The sequence below is a fragment of the Anthonomus grandis genome, chromosome 4 (assembly GCF_022605725.1).
Source record: "Anthonomus grandis grandis chromosome 4, icAntGran1.3, whole genome shotgun sequence".
NCBI classification, from domain to species: domain Eukaryota; kingdom Metazoa; phylum Arthropoda; class Insecta; order Coleoptera; family Curculionidae; genus Anthonomus; species Anthonomus grandis.
Window position 1 is genome coordinate 5,642,846 of NC_065549.1, and position 20,987 is coordinate 5,663,832.

General features: G+C 29.4%; 1 protein-coding gene across 1 annotated transcript in view; it reads left to right on the forward strand.

The window, feature by feature from the left end:
* The window catches only part of LOC126735273 (homeobox protein homothorax-like), a 199,594-nt gene extending 182,158 nt beyond the window's left edge, over nt 1–17,436 (forward strand). The window contains exon 8 of the mRNA XM_050439221.1: nt 17,295–17,436. Coding sequence (XP_050295178.1) covers nt 17,295–17,306 — 12 coding nt within the window. The 3' untranslated portion in view covers nt 17,307–17,436. The remainder of the gene's footprint in view (nt 1–17,294) is intronic.
* The last annotated feature ends 3,551 nt before the right edge of the window (nt 17,437–20,987 follow it).

Genomic DNA, 20,987 nt, shown 5'->3' on the forward strand with positions numbered 1-20,987 from the left:
TATGGTCTGTGACATTTTGCTTGTTTTTTATTGGGTTAATTAATTAGTGGAACATAAATAAATCATAATTAAATTATTAAAATTAATTAGCGGATGCTTTCATTACATACTTTAAAAAAAAATCATTATCTTCGATGGCTTGACAAGAAATACAGAAGAAAAAACTACCGGTCAATTATCGGTTCGCCTGGCACAAAAATAAAGTCATACGGAGTAACAAACGACGTCCATAACAAATTGTGGATTTCGCTGAAAAAACCGAACCATTACAACTTCACAGTTCATTAATCGACGGAACAGTTGGAATATCAATTAGAGTTGCCGGTAGAGCACCTTGTATATGTTTCATTAAATATAACTAGGTGTGCGTTAAAAAAGCCGGGCAAAAAGTGCGAACCAGTTAGCGCACGGCCGGTAAATACCTTTTATTGTCCAGTGGTGTGTAACGAGCGTTTCCTACTTCCGGTTATCGACATGTGCGCCAACGCTACATTCAGCGTTGCCCACGCTAAATTATTCAATTTGACTGAAAAAGTGTGTGTTTTTTTTTCATCGCCACATCTGTCAACTATTGACACTGCATAAATTGGAGTAGTTTTCAATTAGAACAATTAAACTCGCCAGTCCTATCTGCTGTGCTCGCTTAGCAGATGACACCCAGAAAATCTCACTGACTGTGACATCCTTAATGCTAATAAATTTAAAAACCATTAAAAACAACAACAATAAGTTTAACTAATAGGCGCGAATTAGCATCGATGTTCGGTCAATTTGACAACAAAATTAGGTCGTAAAAGTGATGCGAAATCGACTACAGAGTATGGGTAGTGTACAGTTACGGTTATTGTGGGCTCGTAACTTTTTTTATGGTTTCTATGAATCGCTGCCACTTTGACGGGGCCCGACTGTGTAACTGAGCAGTGAATTTCGAATTTTGCACGTTCTCTTAGGAGATAATTAACGAAAAAAGATGAGTGGGCATTTCGAAATGGGGCGAAGGTTATTGGGAAATCGCGTTGCATGCAGAAGTATCGGATTTCAATTAATTTTAATTATTACCATAGTGATCCATTCTGTATTTCTGACTTAGCCATATCAGCATTTTATTCTGAATCCATAGACAATAAAAGCGTTGCCTTATGAGAATTATTTTCATAATTATTAAACCGTTTATTTAAAGCTGTTAAGTTTCTTAATTATTTTTTTCTTGCTATTTTTGCAAACTCTGATAAGTATTTAAGCTATCAGTTATTTACTCAAATCTGTATCTTTATACAGAATGATATACGTCCAGGAATCTCAAAAAAAATATCTTTGCTAGATAAAGAAGGGGCCATATAAATAAATTGAGTAACACAGGAATTTGTTTTTAAATTTTCACATAGACCTATTTCAGCACTTGTTCCACTACATTTAAAATCAGGAAAGTATACTTTTTGCTTTATAAAAATTGAAATTGTCTAGGAACAAAATGATCATATCTCTAGAAATAAGAGAGATAGAGGGTTAAAAGTTGGACCTCAGATTCTTCTAGTAAAATCATTGGACCCCTATTTTCGTATTTTATGTTGCACACTTTTAAGTCGATTTATAGACTTCCTGCATAAAGATGAAGACTTATAAATAAATAAAATTATACTTACAGGAATGTATTTTAATAAAAGCTTCTGATGTTTTATATACTTTTCTTTTGGAAAATAATTAGTAAATGGCCAATTGCAGTAATGGCTTTAAGGCTTTTATATTCTCATAAACAATTTTTTTAGTACAATTTATCCAAGCAATTTATTTTTTTTTTCTAAATTAATTAAATAAAAATTTCTTTAGGCTTTTTTTGCACAAATTCTAGTCCATTTATCGCCTTTCTGAATAAAAAAGGGCCATATAAATAAAATAACACTTACAGGAACCTGTTTAAAAAAAGAGATACAAGAATAATGAATTTAAAAATATTAAATTAATGAATTTTAAAAGTATAAAATGCTAGTTACAGGGACGTATTCTGTGAAAAACATTTAAAGTTTAACACAGTTGGGCGCCAAAATTCCTATCGACTGTATCAATCCCCCAATTTTATCACAGTTGCAGAATTCAATTAAAAATTCCATAACAAAAACTTTAAAAGTCAAAGGTGTGCTTCAAACTGTTTAACATAAGACAACTTGGCAAAAGCTATTTTTGGAACAATTTTCTAGGTGAAAATAATGATTGTGTCGGATTTAAATTTAGATCATTCAATTATTTTAAACCATCATCAAAATGGCCCACCCTGTACTACAATTGACTTAGCTATATCAGCATTTTATACTAAATTATCCCTAAAGATCAAAAGCGTTACCTTACAAGAATTATTTACTTATTTATTTAAGCGTTTCTTTAAAGCTGTTAGGCTTCTAAATGCGTTTCTTTAATTTCTTTATTGTTTTTCACTTTATTTTTGTTTATTTACAGTTTTTTTTTCTAAAGATTTAACTTATAAGAATTAATTATGTATTGGGATCTGTTCTACATATAAAAAAAATTCTTTAAGATTTTTCGTGAGTCGATGGCTATTTACACTCCTTCAGGAATTTAAAATCGCTTTGTCATCAATTCTAGGCAGTGGAAACTATTTCTCATTTCTTTCTAGAATTTGCACTGATTTCCTATGAATTTCAAGCATGAATATACTTCTTTATTTAAGGCAGTAAAAGAAAGTTTTTAATTCTTCTAGGAATTTGAAATCGTTTTTCATTAATTCCGGATAGTTGACGTAATTTTCCTTTGATCCAGGAACTTAAATGTACGTGGATCTAAAAAATTGTTAAATTCAAAAAAATGGTTAATTGAATAAAGTTGCAGAGAGGTGGTTGATAGTTTAAACTTAGAAACAAGATACTCTTTGAGTTTGTCACTTCTCTGCTTTTAATTTTTAGGCAAAAAATAATAATTACATTTCGACATTTAGGTTATTGTGACTTGTCACTAAAATGCGCCACCCTGTGTATCTAAGTTAGTCATATCAGTATTTTGCCCTGAATTATCTGTAATCATCAAAAGTGTTGCTTTACGAGGATTAATTTCATTTTTATTCAAAGTTTTTCACAAAGCTGTTAGACTTCTAAGTGCGTTTCTTTAATTTCTTTGTTGTTTTTTATTTTATTTTTTGTATGTTTTTTTTACCTGTTGCTGTAAGCTTTGTCGAAGATTTTGAGCTATAATTATTAATTATTTATCAATATCTGTAACCATATAGGAGGTGATACGTGCACTGGAATCTTAAAAACTATTAAATTTAGGAAAACGGTTAACTGAACAAAGTTAAAGAAAATTCGTTGATAATTTAAAGATAATTACAGGATACTTTTGTTATTTGAAAATTTTCTTTCTTTCAAGCGATTTCGATTATTTTAACTTTTTCTTCATTCTATACATTTCCATTCGTATAAGGATTTTCCATTACCATTCGTATAAGGATTTCATCATAAATTATTTAAAAACAGCAAAAGCGTTCCTTTGCGAAAATTATTTGCACCTTTATTCAGGGTCTTCCGTAAAGCTGTTAGTCTTCTAAATGCGTTTTTTTAATTTCTTTATTATTTTGCACGTATTTTTTTAAATATTATTAATTTATTTTCTCTAGCTCTTACTGCAAAATTTAACAAAGAATTAAGTAATAAGTATTAATTATTTGTCAGGATCTGTATTCATATAACGGGTACTAGAATTTAAAAAAATTATTAAATTTAGGAAAACGGTTAATTAAACAAGCATACAGAGAATTCTTTTGGTTGCCACTTATCTACGTTTAAAGCAATTTTCCTTGCAGAATCGGATTTAAATTTTGACATTTCGGTTATTATATGTTGATACAAAAATGCCAATTCTGTATAGCTGACCAAGCCACATTAAGATTTCAGCTAAAATTATCCATAATATTAAAAGCGTTTGTTTACGAGAATTATTTTCACATTGGTTTAGGGTTTTTTATACAGCTGTTATGCTTCTAAGTGCGTTTTTTACATTTCTTCATTGTTCCTTCACTTTATTCTCTTATAATTAAATTTTCAGAAAAATTTCTCAGTGTAATATTTTCAATCATTGTAATGTTTTTTTTTTTTTTATTTAAGCTGGTTCAGCTTTGTCTCCTTTTTAAGTCATAAATCGTCCATACTGTGGCCACCTCATATATTAAGACACATTCCACATAAGGGTCCGTCACGCGTCTAAACTAAACCGTCCATAAATCACCTAAAATATCATAAATCTGTCAGCATATCTGGTTCGAATCTATAACACTAAATGTATATTATTTCAATATTTTATCTCGCTCGGTTCAGGTTTTGCGGTAACAAGGGCGTGCGTGAGCGCCCCCTCGTACAAAGAGCATAAGTAAAAAAAAAGGCCAAAAACTCTTATAATATGCCGCAACGGGGTACGTACGTGAACGAGACGACGGTGCACTTATGGCATCAAATTCAATAAAAAAAAATGAAAAAAAAAACGAGAGAAAAGCGGTTTCCCGTGCAGCCAGGAGATAAATAATAAACTTGAGAGTGGTATCATATGCGCCTTTTGCTCACCACCCTTCCCCCGGGGGACCTCGGGAGACATGACACTCCACTTTTCCGTGTTGTTCGGGGGTCCCAAGCACGGGCACACATGCAAAAAATATGAAAACACGACACTTCTTATACCTGGATGGTACGTATGTATGTATATCTTTGTGTAACGTAATGGAAAGGATTTTCACATTACAATGCTTGGAAAATCATTATAATATTGTGCTTGGGCGTAGGGAGTCGGTAAAAGGAAATGTGGGTCATACCTCATAAAGTTATGCATGGGAAATTTTATTTTAAGGCAGTTCCTTAATGTTTCCTTACCTGATCATTTTGACAACATGCGTTCTGTAGCCTTTGGATTTTGTGTTTATCCAGAGTATATAAAGTTACCCTAATTAAAATGTAAGATCACTAATGAAGCACATAGAGTTTTTTTAACGAATAGCTTAAAATACGCTAAGCTTTATATTTAATAGTTTTAGTGCAGAAAAGCTTTTTCTTGCTTTATTCTGAACTTGCACACTAAACCTGAGATCTTCGCTTAGAGTTAAACCAAGATTTTTTGCACTGGATACAAATTTAGCGCTTCTTTTGATTTCACTTCCAATATGGTAATAGTTTAGATTTGTTAGTATTTAGTTTTAGGTTTAGTAGATAATTCTTAAATTATTTGAAGATTAGCGTTTATTTCATCGGTTTATTTTATAATTAAAAGAAACATAGATTTCTATGTCATCAGTATACGCTTGTATTTTACATTATTTAGGAGCAAGAATTATATTGATTGAATAAATGATAAAGAGGAGATGATATAAAATAGCTCCTTGTGGTACGCATCCCATATGATATTTTTATAGACCACCTTTAGCGATCGGTTGTTTAACAATAAATAAATAACTTTTATTTAAAATGAAAATGTACATAATGAATGAAAATGTTCCCATACAATAATTAATTTTTGTTTTAATACAGTTTAAGTCTGGCGCAAGTCTAGCTTAAAGCTACTAAACTGAACCAGATTATTAAACAACAATAATAGTTTTAGGTATATCTAATAGATATAATTAGCTAAACCAAAATAAGAAATATATTTGACCTAAATTACAAAACCATTAGTTCATTATTCATTATTACTTAAAAACGTAAGACTTAGTAAAAACGGGACCTTTTTTATAATTTTTTGACAAAACAAGATGTACTTTAGTTTAGATTACATATTTGTAAAGAAAAAGTGCACGTTCGGTGTCTAATTGGGCTCTCATCATTTAATATTTTACGAATTAATGGATAAGCACCTCATAGATAAAAGACCTCAGAATACCAAACTTATTAACTCAAACTTGTTTTATACTTTTATATTCATGCTCAAAAATCGCACTATTTTGCTGTGAAAAATAACAGAAATATTCTCGGTGGTTCTTAAGTTATGACCAAAAATGCCCGTTAAAAAATAAAAATTATAAAATTACATTTTGGTATTAATTTCTTTAAATTCGATGGTTCTTGGACCGTGGATGACAAAATCGTCTTTACCTTAAAAAGTTTTTAAGCTAAAAAAAAGTTTATACATAAAATTGTTCCAAAGTAATTGGACTTTTTTATGTGTAATTCTTTTAAAAATATTCCAAACAATTTTATTAAAATATATGAAATTGAGAAATTGGTAGAAAAACGAGCCAAAAAAAAGTGGTCCAATCAAAAATGCCTCTTCTATTCAAATCTTGAATTCATAATAACGTGTCTACACTCATGTTTATCCACATGAATTTCATTATTTTATGGTGTAACCATTATGAAAATATTTGCAGTGGTTCCTAAGTTATGATCAAAAATGTCCGATAAAAATCATAAATTATAGTTTCTGTACCTTGGATGACAAAATTGCGTTTAAATCAACAAGCTTTTGAGGTACAAAACATGTTTATATATCAAAATGTTTAAAAATAATTAGACTTTATTATGTATAATTTTTTTGACAATACTTCAATTATTTTATAGAAATATTTGCAATAAAATTGAGAAATTTGTATAAAAATTAGCAAAAAAAAGTGGTTAAACTAAAAATGTCCTTTCTACTCAAATCTTAAATTTAAAATGACGTTTTTATGCTCAAGTTCATCCACAGGACTACCACTATTTTGTGGTGCAAGAATTTAAAAAAATATTTCTAGTTGTTCTTAAGTTATGCCATCTTAAATTATTAATTTACAATCTGATTTTAAAATTTTCAAATTTCGTAGTTTTTGTACCTTGAATGACAAAATCGCCTTAAACTCAATAAGTTTTTAAGGTATAAAAAATATTTATATATGAAATTGTTTGAAAATAATTGGACTTTTTTATATGTAATTATTTTAAAAATATTTCAATTATTTTATAAAAATATTTACAATAAAATTCAAAAATTCCAACCAAAAGGCCTGTTTTGTTCAAATCTTGAGTACAAAGTAAGAAAATAATTGGACTCTTTTCACGTGTAATTTTTCGTAAAAATTGTTTTAATAAACTTACAAAAATTAGCAAAAAATAGTCGCCCAACCAAAAATGCCTTAACTAAACAAATTTTTAGTTCCAAGTGACGTTTTTCCCCTCAAATTTATCCTCAGGAATCCTACTATTTTGTCATTAAAAAATTATGAAAATATTTTTAGTGGTTTTCAAATTATGACCAAAAATATTCATCAGATAATACAATTCATAAAATTAGAATTTTGTCTTAAAATCTTCAAATTTGGTGACTTCTGAACCTTGAATGACAAACTCACCTTAAACTGAAAAAGTTTTTGAGATACAAAAAACGTTTATATCTAAAATTGTTTAAAAATAATTGGACTTTTTTAATCTAATCCTTTTAAACAAATACAAGACCCTTATATGGATTTAATTTTTTTACACAAAAACAGTGCGTCGGAGAGCAAAAATACAAGAGCTCCTTTTTGTTAGGCATTAATAAAGTGTTTAGAAAAAAAATTCTAAAAAAACACATGTACTGCAAGTCCATCCTTGGAGAAGTCAAATCACCTGCAATTATACAAATTTCATTAAAATAGCTAAAAGCGGTTTTTAAGACTTTAAGGGTAAATTTCGATTTTTTTGAAAAATTTTGACACCCTGTATTTTGGAAACGACGTATTTTTGACCATCGGTGTTCTATCTCAAACTTCTTCTCTATGATTTCTGTATATAGTCCAGCATCCTTTACCAGTTAAACGGAGACTTTTTGTTATATTGTATTAATACCATAAATGTTATATTTTTTAACGACTTTAAAGTACAACTCCTCTTGCATTTCTATTAGTATAGGTTTTATTAGTTTCAGTTTTTATATAACTTTATAGGGTTGTATCACAGTCGGCTAATTTATGCATAGACTCCTGATACCGAATCGAAAATCGCGGTTCGATTGATGATTCGAGTAATTCTAATTTTGACAAATAAATTGAACCGAAGAATGTTCGTTTCGAAATCCAGCATTTTCCGCTCGATCTGCGTAAATTTCCAGAGGTTCGATCGATCCGGTAGGTAGAACCCCATTTTCGGAAAACCGTTCAGGTGTTGCGCCGTTATCGGTAAAGGAAACGGGAGAACGTCGGGGATACGGTGGTGGGTCGACGGGGTTGTTTAAGAGGGACCCCATTCATCACGTGGCCCACCCCCGTTCTTCCCCACCTTCGTCCGTTCAGAGATTTGGGATCGGATAGGATAGAGCCACCGAGAAAAGCAGGATATGAGCGCCACGAAGGCGTCGGCACTGCCATCATACCACCGTTTGCGCTACTGGCTATATATTACCTCGACAAATTAAATTATCCTGCTGTCTGCGATAACACTAGCCCGACTGAGACCTGCCTTCGTTTTTATTGCTGCTGCTGCTGCTGCTGCTCTTGCACTATCCTCTTCAAATAATGTATGGGGAGCACGTTTATGGTAATTTTTCTTGTTTGAAAAGTTGGAAAAACCGAGAGGGAGTTATTAGGTGGGACGTTTATTAAAAGACGTTTATCATGCTAGTTTTTGGGGAAATAGTTTGCTCTTATAGATTGTGCTTCAGGTCAGCAAAATTAAATCTACGTAAACTGGGATCAAGATGTTTTGTATAGATGAGGCTGAAGATGATTTGCAAGAAATAGGAAATTGTCCTTGATATACTTTCAGGAATTAAAAGTGTGTACCTTTTACTAATTTTTATAATAAATAACAAGATTATGAGTTAATTTAGTACTAACAGAGGTATTTTGGTAAAGTAGATTTATATCTCTTAAAGATTTGTTTTCTTTTTGTAAATTTTATTTTTTTTTTCATTTTTGAAAAATAATCTCTATGAATGTTGGGTTATTTTAATTGCAGCTGCTACTGTTTTTCTGTAAAATTTTTAATATAATTTATTTATTTTTTTTGTTTTTCTTTCTTTTAATTAATTTAAAAATTTGATTATTATATAATTGGTATAACCCAGAGCTAAACCAAATGTCACTCAAGAATGTTAATGGATACCATCTGGTTAGATGAGATCGCATTGATAATTACCTATGCCAAAGTTTATTCTAGTTTGCACGAGTAATTAGGGAAAACCTTAACATATATTTAATTTTTTTCATTTTCATTTTATAAAAAGTTTTACTGTTAACTATTACGCCCATTTCACTCTAGTTTCCACTAGTGAATGAGAAAATCTTAAAAGCATAATAAAAATAATACACTTAAACACTAGATTCCGCAAAAGTGTTTTTTTTAGTGTCACCAAAGAAACACTAATTTTTTTAACCTATTTTTTCTTAAATATTCATTTTACATTAACTGTTGCCCGATTTTACTTTAGTTTTAACTAATGAATAAGGAAAACCTCAAGTTTTAATGAAAATAATCTAGTGTATTATTTATTTTTTATATTAGTAAGACTAGCTACAGTAAAAGTGTGTTTTAAGTGTTACTAGAAAAGCACTGGTGAAAATTTGGAAATTAAGCCTCAGATTTCTGCAAGAAATAAAAAATTATTCCAGGAGTTTCAAACACTAAAACCTGCGTCAACTACTTGGAAAAATTTGCAAAAAATCTCAACTTCCTGGAAGAAGTGAAGAATTACTCCAGGAACTTGAAACACTGAAAACTAACCTAAGCTACCTAAAAAAATTTGGAAATACAACTTTAACTTCCTGGAAAAAATTAAAAATAATTTCAAGGACTGAAAACACTAAAAACTTTCTCAGTTAACTGAAAAAAATTAAAAATAAAACCTCAATATTCTGGAGGAATTGAATTTTTTACTCCGGGAATTTGAAACACTAAGAACTGTCTAAGCTACCTCTTCCTTTTCTATCCTCATATTACAGAAGTCTTTAGGATGTTTAAAAGGCTTTTCCTAGGATTCTTTCCCTCTCTCTCTCTCTTATGGATATAAGGGAAATTTTCCTAACTACTAATACACTATATTAATTATAGAAATTAAGAAAACGTATTTCATATCCATTTAAGTTATGCATCAAGCGTCGAAATTAGATTTTCTGATTTTTCACTGATTTTAATTAAGCTGTGGCGTCTGATGGTCAACCTGGACAAATTTACTCTGGCCCACTCTTATCACATTAATTAAGCAGGTTTATTTCTTTTAAATAATAAAGAATATGCGGCTAGTATCCATTAAAGTTATGCATTAGACTTGGACCTAATATCTCTATTTAATTGTGATAAGCCTAGAAATACCCTAAAGGACTTTAAAGTTTAAAATTAAGGAAGTACGTTTCATAAGCCTGTAAGTTATGCACTTAAAACTTAAAGCCGTAAATGGTTTGCACAGTATGCAGCCGCAGTATGAACATTTTATAGAAATATTTACTGTTCATTTACTATCAAGTCGATTTTACTCCAGTTTTGACTAGTGAATAGGGAAATCCTAAAAGTATAATAAAAAAAATACACTTAAATACTAACTGCAGTGAAAGTACTTTAAGTGTCACTAAAAAGTCACTAATTGTTTTTAGATATCCTTTTAAAAACCTTTATTAATTCAACTGCCTGGAAGAAATTAAAAATTAGTACTTATATTTTATTTCTTTTCTCTTGTCCTTATGACTTTTTGCTTGTAATAATACTTTAATTATGTAATTTTAGTGCGAGTATCTTAAAAATAATTTTTTTTCTTGTTGTTTAATTTCCTGATTTTTTTTATAACATATGTCTTTTAGACTACGATTTTTGTACGAGAAACATTTAATGGAAAAAACATACTTATGCATTGCAGGTATATAATGTATTATAATTGTGTATAATATATTGCATTTTTCTTTATTATTCAAATATAGTCTCTTGCTAAACTTTTTATGTTTTATGCTACATTTATACATTTAAAATATATTTTTTATTTTAATGTTAGTAAAAAATACTCCATAAACTTAAAATATTAAAAAATAACTAAGCTGCTTGTATAACTTAAGCCTCAACTCTTGGAAAGAACTAAAAAAATATTCCAGGAGTTTAAAACACTAAAACTCCTCCAGATACCTGAAAATAAAACCTCATTTTCCTGGAAGAAATAAAAAAATATTCCTGGAACTTGAAACACTAAAAAACTCTCAGCTCCCTGAATAATTACAACTGTCTGAAAAGTTGTTTTTTAAATTATTTAAAAAAATTACAGTTCTACCTGTAACAAATTGGTTTCCCAAAAAACCTATTTCCAAATGAATAAAAAAGCACAAACTACTACAAGAAGTAACAAAATTCTGCTTAACTATCGAGTTCATATTCTTGACTTTCTGGAAGAAATTAAAAATTACTCTAGGAACTGACACACTGAATAATATTCAAATTGCTTGGAAAACTGTGAAGAAAAATCCCCAATTTTTTTCTCTAAACCCTCAAGTTTCCATATATATCCATCCCCAGGTTACAGAGGTCTCTCGGCATGGCTTTTTCAAGGGTTCTCTCTTTCATAAATCTTACAGATATTTTCCCTAAATCAAGGTTAATTCCCATACACCAAATCATAAATAATAATTTACAAAAATGAAGAAAACATATTTCATAGCCATTTAAGTTATGCATCGAAGGCCGAAGTTGAGTTTTCTTATTTTTCATTGATTTTGATAAAAATTGCTTAATCTGATAGTCAACCGAGACAAATTTATTCTGGTGCACTCTTACCTTAAGCCTTAAAAAAATTAAATTCATGTCATTAAGCTGAGTCATTATAAACATTTTTTTGAATAATAAAAATATGCGACTTGTATCCATTAAAGTTATGCATTAAATGTGACAAAACGGTTACTTAGTAATTCTAATAGAATTCTAATTATACTATTTATAATTCTAATAGACTTTCAAATAAAAAGCTAAAAGTTAAAAAAGTGCGTTTCATAAATCTGTATTTATTTGAATTCCTTAAGATTCCCTTAAAACGTTCCTGATATCCATTAAAGTTATGCATCAAGTACCCTCCCTCCGGCCTCGTCTATATCTAATACAATAATATGAAGAAAAAGGAAAGCAATAACAATATATTAGGAAAGATTGATCCGGGGGGTTCGATGCGAGACAAAAGTCCGAAAAAAAAGAGAAAAAAAACACATACACATATAGAGGAAAAGCGTAGGAGAATCAGAACCGGTCCGGGCTGTAGTATTTCATTTTAATGGCCCCCGCGGTCCCGGATTCCATTAAACTGTTTCTCCTGCGAAGTTTACTCTGACCGCTGGGACCATTAGTTTGATGCAGCAGGAAACAATCCTGCCAAAGAACTGGAATTGATAGATGGAGCCTGTGGGTCGGTGTTGTCCGACTGCGCTAACTTTTCTACTTATATTTTATAAACAGCTTTTTCTCTTTTTTCCTCTCTTGTGAGCTCTTACCAATTATTTTATTAACTTTAGGGCATTTTCACTTTTAAACCGTATTTTATTTTATTTCGGTCACGTATACGCAAACGGAATAATCGACGCGTTTATATGTTTGGAATGAGCAACGTAATCGATACGGTGGTAAGCGGGTTAAGGAGTATTTGGCTTAAATAATTAATTATGAATGCTCACGTTATTGGTTATTGGGTAATAGACGAAACATTTATTGCTTAGGCTTAAAGAAATAATGGAAATGTTGACAAACTTCCCACAGTTGAAGAAAATTTTTTATTTATTGTGCTTAATTTTGGGTCAATTTACGATTATTTTAGCTGACTTATTGGGTTTTCTTTGTATAATAAAGAATTTGCTTTTAAATTATGAAGCGCACTTTCTGAATTTTGAAGTCTATGAAGGTCTTTCGGGAGACTTCTAGATTTATGACTATTAAATAAGTGCACGTTTGTCAAGTTTAATGCATAACTTTATTGGATACATGCCGCATATTTCAGAAATATTTAATAACTAAAATACAGGGTGTTAAAAATAATTTTTTTAAAAATTGCCAGTGGCGTAACATACAGAGGGCGATAAAATATTTTTTTATAAGAAGTCAACTGTTGGATTCTCCATTTAATTCGGAAAAAAAATTACTCCTGCAAAATTATGATTTAAGGCACTGTTTTTAAAATATCTTAGTTTAATTGTACAGAAACGCTAGTTAAAATGCTGCAAAAACTTAAAAAAAAATAAAATTAGGCTTGAATCTTAAATTAAATCAATAAAATTAAATAATGACTTAAGATTACTTTTGTTCATCTTACTCTCTAACTTTTTTACAAATCCAAGCCCGATTTTCTTTTCTTATAAATTTTAGCTGACCCATTGGGTTTCTTATGTATAATAAAGAATTTGCTATTAGTGTCCAATAAAGTTATGCATGGAAAACATGCATTTACTTTAACTTACTCTCACCTAAAGTAATTTATAATAATAAAAATAACAATGTTTATTAAAAAACAATATACATAATAAATACTTACTAACCAATATAATAAATAAAAAAATTAACGTTTTATCATTGGAGCAAAATGAGTACTTGTACGTAATTTGTGGTTACATAATCGGATAAATGTCATTTTTTTTAATCATGTTCTTATTCCGTAAACAGACTATATTCCGATTAGAAAGTTCATTTCAGGATTTAATCAGTACAACGATAATATTTGTAAGTTGATATTTCAAAAGCAGTTTAAAACAAAAAGTACTTATTGGATATATTTAAGATTTATTACCAAGCTTACCATCATTAGGGAGTATGTTATAAAATCTTGGAGCATAATTTTTTAAGCTCCTTTGAGTATAAGTTTCACGAGTCATGGTTGGGATATGCCAAGTTGTTTTGTTTAGTAGATGAATTTCGGTTAATATTTAACTCTATTTTGTTTTTATTTATATATTTAATAATTTCTAAGCACTTAGAGGTCAGTGAGATATATTCTGTCTCTGCTAAAAATTATTTTTGAATTGATTTTAATTTTTGAATATACATATAATTTTAATACAGAAACTCTATCCCAAAATACCATAAACTAAATGGCTTTGTCCATTGTATAATTTGTACATTTGTACAATTTTAAGATGTTAGGTAGTCAAAAGTCTCGAAGGTACTTGAATGTTGAGAGAAGTCCCCTTAACTTTTGCAGCAGTTTATCAACATAAAGGTCCCATTTAAATATATTGTCAATTTTAAAATCGAGATATTTAAAAGATGGTACTTCGGGTATTTCACAATCCTCAACCTTAATGTTATCAAGCCTTTAAAGAGAATTTCTGTTATGACAGACAGGATCAAATGCTTTTGAAAGATCTTCACTTCAGTGCATCAGATACTTGTGAAGGTAAAAGTTTAATTGCATCCTGCGTAGATCTTCCTTTCCTAAAACCAAGTCTCACAATGCATTAAATTTAGTTGAGAAATTTGTGATTCTTTTTTTTTTATTAATTGTTTAAAAATTTTTGAACAAGCTGACAAAACTGTCTGTAATTCGATATTTTTGTTTTATCACTACTTAAATTTAAAATTTTTTAAATTTTTTGGCGCGATTTTTTAATTTTAAGATTTATTAGTTCTATTGACCTCAAAGATATGTACTTGATACGTACCTTAAAACCATAGACTTTTCTAGATATTAAATTTTATAACTCGACAAATTTTTTTCGGAATACGGCTGGTATCCATTAAAGTTATGCATAGAAGTCAAAAAAATTCAATAAACAACCAGAGCGGTCCTTATTTGTCCCCTTAGTGTATAATTTAAATTAAGATTGAAGACGTTTTCTTCAATATTCATTTAATAACACTTGGCCTATGGCCTTAATCTTTACCGGTGACAATCTCATCTACAGCCTTAAGGCTCCAATTATCTCCAATAAAATTCAAGCAATATTGATGCATAACTGTTATATTCCTATGAGATGAGAAGCTCCATTTCCATTAAAACTAAAGAACCTTATTCCTTTAAAAATGAAGTGATCCTGACAATCATCCGTGTACGGTAACATGAAAAGTAGGATTTACGATACACCCGGTCTGTGGCAGGGTGTCATGTCTCATGTCCGATAATAAATCAAGCGAGGGGGGCACTTTCTCTGCTGCTGCTGCTCTACTGACTGACCCACATGTGGAAGCAGTAAGAGACGAGAATTTATGTAATACGCTTTTAATTGACGGCCACAATAATAACAGGTCTGTTTACGCGACGTCGGATGAATGCAAACATGTCCGTTAGAAAAATGCGAGGGCGGCAGCATAATGTGCGGACCAATTAACCAGGTTTTTTTTTTAGTTTTTCGTGCATAACTTAAGGGGTTATGAAAGGCACTTTTTGAATTTTGGATTTTGTGTTTTGAAGTCTGTAAAGGCCTGTCAGAGTACTTCTAGATTTATGACAATTAAAGAGGGCCATTCTTTAAAAAAAAAACTTAGACACAATAAATTAGTATAGACGATCCAAGGACATTAATGCATTATTTTCTTTATGATAAGAGTGAACCAAAATAAATACGTCCAGATTGACCTTATTGGAATTAGTGGAAAAAAATAGTGATTTTAGATTTTTTCTTAATTTAAACAAGATTGTCATTATTGACTTTTGATGCATAACTTAAATGCCTAACAAACACATTGTCTTAATTTTTATGAATAATTACTTATGGACTAAGAACATCCCTAAGACTTCTGTAACATGGTGATAGATGTATAAGGAAACTTGAGGTTTTAGAGGAGGAAGTTGAGCTTTTATTTACAATTTTTTCCAAGTTACTGAGTTTAAGTATTTTAAACTCCTGGACTAATTTTTAATTTCTCCAGTAAGTTAAGGTTTCATTTCTAAATATTCCAGGCAGCTGAAGTATTTTTTTGAGTGTTTTAAATTCCTGGAATAATTCGTTATTTCTTTCAAGAAATTGAAATTTTATTTCCAATTTTTTCCAGAAAGCTGAGGTAGCTTTGAGTCATTTAAACTCCTGGAATATTTATTCATTTCTTCCAGGAAGCTGAATTAAGGAAGTTGATTTAATGTTTTTGAGAACATTAACAAAATTAGTGTCTATTTAGTAACATTTAAAAAATACTGTTACTGCAGCTAATATCCTATTGTATTATTTCTATTACATTTTAAAGTTTTTCCTATGCACTAGTCGAAACTAGAGTAAAATCGGCCTAATACTTAATGAGCAGTGAATATTTTCATAAAATGAATTTTAAAAAAATTGTATTTAATCGATGATCGAGCTAAACTAGTTTTTATTATAATACTTTTATTGCAATTAAAGGTTTTTCTTATTTAATAGTAGAAACAAGGCAAATCGTGCTGATAGTTAATATTATAAGAAATTAACATTATAAAATGTCCCTGATATTTATTATGTTAATGAGATTCTTAAAGAAGCAAAGGTCTATTAAGGTCTTATCTGCAAACACCTCTCTGTTTTATTTTAATATTTACAAAAAAATAAGAATATCGTCTTCTTTTAAGTTATGCATCAAAATTTATATATTTTGAAAAAGTTTAACTAATTTTATAATACAGGGTATTTATGGCTGAATATGAAGATTTTCATAAAATTTTGATTGTTAATGTTCATTTAATTAATAACTGATTTAATTCTTTTAGAGGACCATAAATAACAAAATTTCCCTGTTATCCATTATGTAAATTATATTTTATTTAATTTAAATATTTGTAAAAAAAAATAAGAAAATGTCCCTCATATCACTCAGCACTCAGTTTACAAAGCCAATGTTAACAAAAAATTGTCTAATAGTTAAATATTACATAAAACTTCAAGAAATTGATAAAAATATTTAATGGCTAAGATACCTGGAATAAATGATTGATAGACTGCTTTCCTAGCAAAGACAATAAATATTTGAAATTTAATTAAAAAATACTCAGCTGGAATTCATGACCTAATTGCCCTAAAAAAATTATACTTTATCTTAACTCAAATGAGGAAAATACTTGATTAATGTTTTATGAAAAAAAAACAAAACGAGACACAAGGACTCTTATGACACTTTATCTCAATATTTGTAAAAAAGCAAGAAAACGTCCTTCATATTCATTTAAGTTATGCATTATAATTAATAAAAAATTTACGATATGTATGAGTGAAAATAGAAAAATAAGCATGATCTAATAACAAAATTTTTAAAAAATATAATTTATTAATTAGACATTTCTTAATTTCTATATCTTGCAACAACTCAATATCAAATATGTCGTTTCTTGATCAAAAATTGTCGTAGTATTGACACTTTTTTTTTGTTCTTAAATATTTGATAAACTTTTGATTTAAAATGACCCTCCTGCCTAATCGGTGAATTGATAAGGCCCCATCATTTATACCGAAGTATTGTTTCTGATTGCAGCGGCCCCCCTCGTCGTCGCTGAGCTACGGGGGACCAGTCAACGACGACGTGCGGTCACCGGGAACCCCCGGGCCCTTATCGCAGCCCCCCGCCTCCCAGCAGAGCCTCGACGCCTCGGATCCTGGTAAGTTGTCTCTTCACTTATTTTAATGTTAATTGACAAAATTACCGACATCGTATACCTGGAATGGAATCGTACACACACATGACAGCTTTTCTTATTAAAAACGTATAGTTTCAAGGATCAGTCCTTGCGTCCCTTTTATTTGTTCTTTACACGTCAGACCTACCAAGAATTTTTTATATTTATCAGAAATTCACCAGCATACTGATAATAGACAGATTATTCATTACTTTGATCTGGTTGAAAATTATTTGCATAATGAACGTAGTTTAATCCCGAACTTCTCAAAGGAACATAACTTAGTCACTAACCTCAAGAAAACCAAAATTACACTATCTTCCAATAAATATTTGTATAAAAATATTGTTTCATCTGGCAGTACTAGAATAACGAACATATTAACTCCATTTTTTTGATAATGTAAAAGTGCGGGGTTTAACTCTGGATGACTCTAGAAGGCTCAGACATCATGTCAGTATTTTTATGCTTTTTGTAATAAATCAATTCTATATTTTAAAGAAATAAACTTAGTGAAGCTTTTATTTTCAATTCAATATTGGATAATAATCGAGGGTTCCTTGATTATTTAGACTAGAAAATACAATATCGTTTGCTACTTGGCTTAAAAACCCTTGTGTTTATAAATTTTTGTTGTCTACTTTCTTATATTGTTTATTTAACACTGAATTCCTAATTTTGTTTTGATAAACTTTAACCTCGAAATCAGGCACATCGACAATCGAAATTTTAAATCTCACTTATCATTCTACATCATTAAATAAATGGTTTACTGATACTTTGAAATATATTGTGATAGTTCAATAGAAATTTGAAAAAAATATGTTTGCAGGAATCATTAGGATGGGGATAGGGTTAATATTTAAATGTTTTTTATTTGTAAAATGTTTTTTCTGTATAGAATCTTGTTTTTAATTTCTGCAAACGTTGGGTAATCTGAAAACACTTTTACGTTTTATCTAATTATTGGCAAGAAAATAGGAAAGTGTACTCCGTCCCCATTTAAATTATGCATCAAAATATGCAACTAACATGATAACTAAGGTAATGATAGGTATTTATGACTGAAAATCAATATTGTTGGGAATTTTTGCTTGTAAAAATCTATTTATTAAATAACTGCTTTTATAAATGAGCATAAATAAAATGTCCCTGTTATCCACTAAGTAAATTCAATTCTTTAAAACACAATGTGTCAAGGCTTATAAGTCCACGTTTTATCCCAAAATTGGCTTTTTTAAAGGGGAATATTTTTATTGGTATTTAAAAAAAAATTGAGAAAACTCAAAAAATCGAATAACCAAAATTTTCCAAATGTTGACTACTGACACTTAATATATTCTTAAGAGTGATGTTAGTTGGTTTACCAAGAAACCAACTAACTTATTACTACCGGTATTACAGGTACTCCTGGAATAAAAAAATCAAATATTTGGGCTTTTTTAAGGGATTTTTTTATTATTATTAAAAAAAAGTTGGAGAAATGCCAGAAAATTCGAAAAACCAAAAATCTTAAAATTTTGACCACCATTGAACAAGATATTTGCTATTTCGTAAGGGAGCACTTAGTTTGTTTATTTAAGGCACACTTTATAAAGATTTCAAATATTTTGGCTTTTTTAAAAGTGGATTTTTATTTTATTTTCAAAAAAAGTCGGAAAAATTCCAAAAAACTCGAGAAACCAAAAAAATTTTAAAGTTTTACTACTGTGACTAAAAATATACGCTATTTTTTAAGAGTGGAGTTAGTTGGTTCCTTAAAGGCATTTCTTTATTAGGAATGTTAATTATTTATTGAAGGATAATCGGATCTTTTTTGAAAAAAGTAGGAAAATGCCAGAAAATTTGAAAAACCGAAAACTTTTAAATTTTTGCTACTAGCACCAAAAATATTCACTATTCTTTAAGAGTGAAATTAGTTGATTCCTTACAGGTACCCCTGGAATAAAAATTTGAATATTTTGACTGTTTTAATTTTTAAATTTTGACTACTATGTATATTTTTTAAGAATGAAGTTAGTTTGTTCCTTAAAGGTGCACCTTTACTAAAAATTCAAATATTTTGACTTTCTTAATGGGGCATTTTTTTTTTCACACAATGTTGGAAAAACTTCAGAAAACTCGAAAGACTAAAAATTTATGAATTTATTCTTTAAAAGTAAAGTTAGTTGGTTATTTAAAGGGACCCGTAATATTAAAATTTAAATATCTTGTGTTTTTAAAAGTGCATTTTCAAAATTTCTTTAGGAAAAGTTGAAAAAACGCCAGAAATCTTAAAAAACCAAAAATTTCAAAATTTTGACTTTTTTAGAGGATATTTTAAAAATATCTTCAGGAAGTCGAAAAAACTTCAGAAAACCCGAAAAACCAAAAATTTCAATTTTGACTACTACCAAACAAGATATTCTGAGAGGTTTTTGAATTACTGTTAAGATATATTTAAATTATGCATCAAATGATCAAATTTAAAAGCATTGACGAAAATTTCATTACATACTTTAAGGGTGAGCTTGTCAGTTAATTTATATTTATTAAGATTTAAAATTCTTAACTACAGATTGGGATTACTGTAGAGAAGAGACAGAATAGTGGAAAAAAAAATGCCTTTCGGGTATAATTTATAAAAAATGTAAAAACATGCTTTTGGTGCATTTAAGTTTGTATATGACCAAGAAGAAAAAATACATTACATAGTTAAAATGATATTATAGAATAATACACTAAATTATTACGAAGGCAAATTGGTGCAAAACGATTCTATAACCTTAAAATCTAAAAGGATGTAAAAATCGACATTTCAGTAAATTTCCACCTTCCTTAGTGAAATAGAACAATAAAAAAAAAAACTATGTTAATTAAATAAAAATACACAACATCAAAATACTATATACCAATGTTGGGTGAGTACATTAGTAAATTATTATTACATTTTTTCTCAAAGATTGACAATACTTAATAATTGGTAATAGCGAGAATTTATGCAAATTAAGAAAATATCTTTTACATCCATTTATATTAGGCATTAAATACTTAAATTTAAAACCATTGATAAAAACTTCATTTCATACTTTGTGTATTAATTTATTAGCTAATTTGTATAAAATGTTTTTTTTTTATTGTAGATGAAGTACAAAAAAAAGAAAAAACAGGGAAGATAATTTAGGTCATTTTTTATTCATTTAAGTCTCATTGGCATTTAAGTTATGCATTAAATTTTAAATAGTCTAAAGAGTTTTGATAAAAGTAAGTTAATAGATATATGTCCCTTTAAAACTGTAGAACGAACGTTGTTAATTTTTCAGTCACACCCCATATACTACTCCTAATACATTTTTTTTCGATAAAAACCATTAACTTTACGCAATCTACAAGGTAGGGCAAACGATGGGGGTGGTTCGCCCTATCTTGTCTTGTGACGAAAACGAGGGTCGCGTAGTCAGTCATCGGCCAACGATAAAAGTTATTTTCCATTCCCGTTCCCGAAAGCTATTAACGCAGTCAAATGAAGAAAGATGCTTTTTTCTATTTAAGTA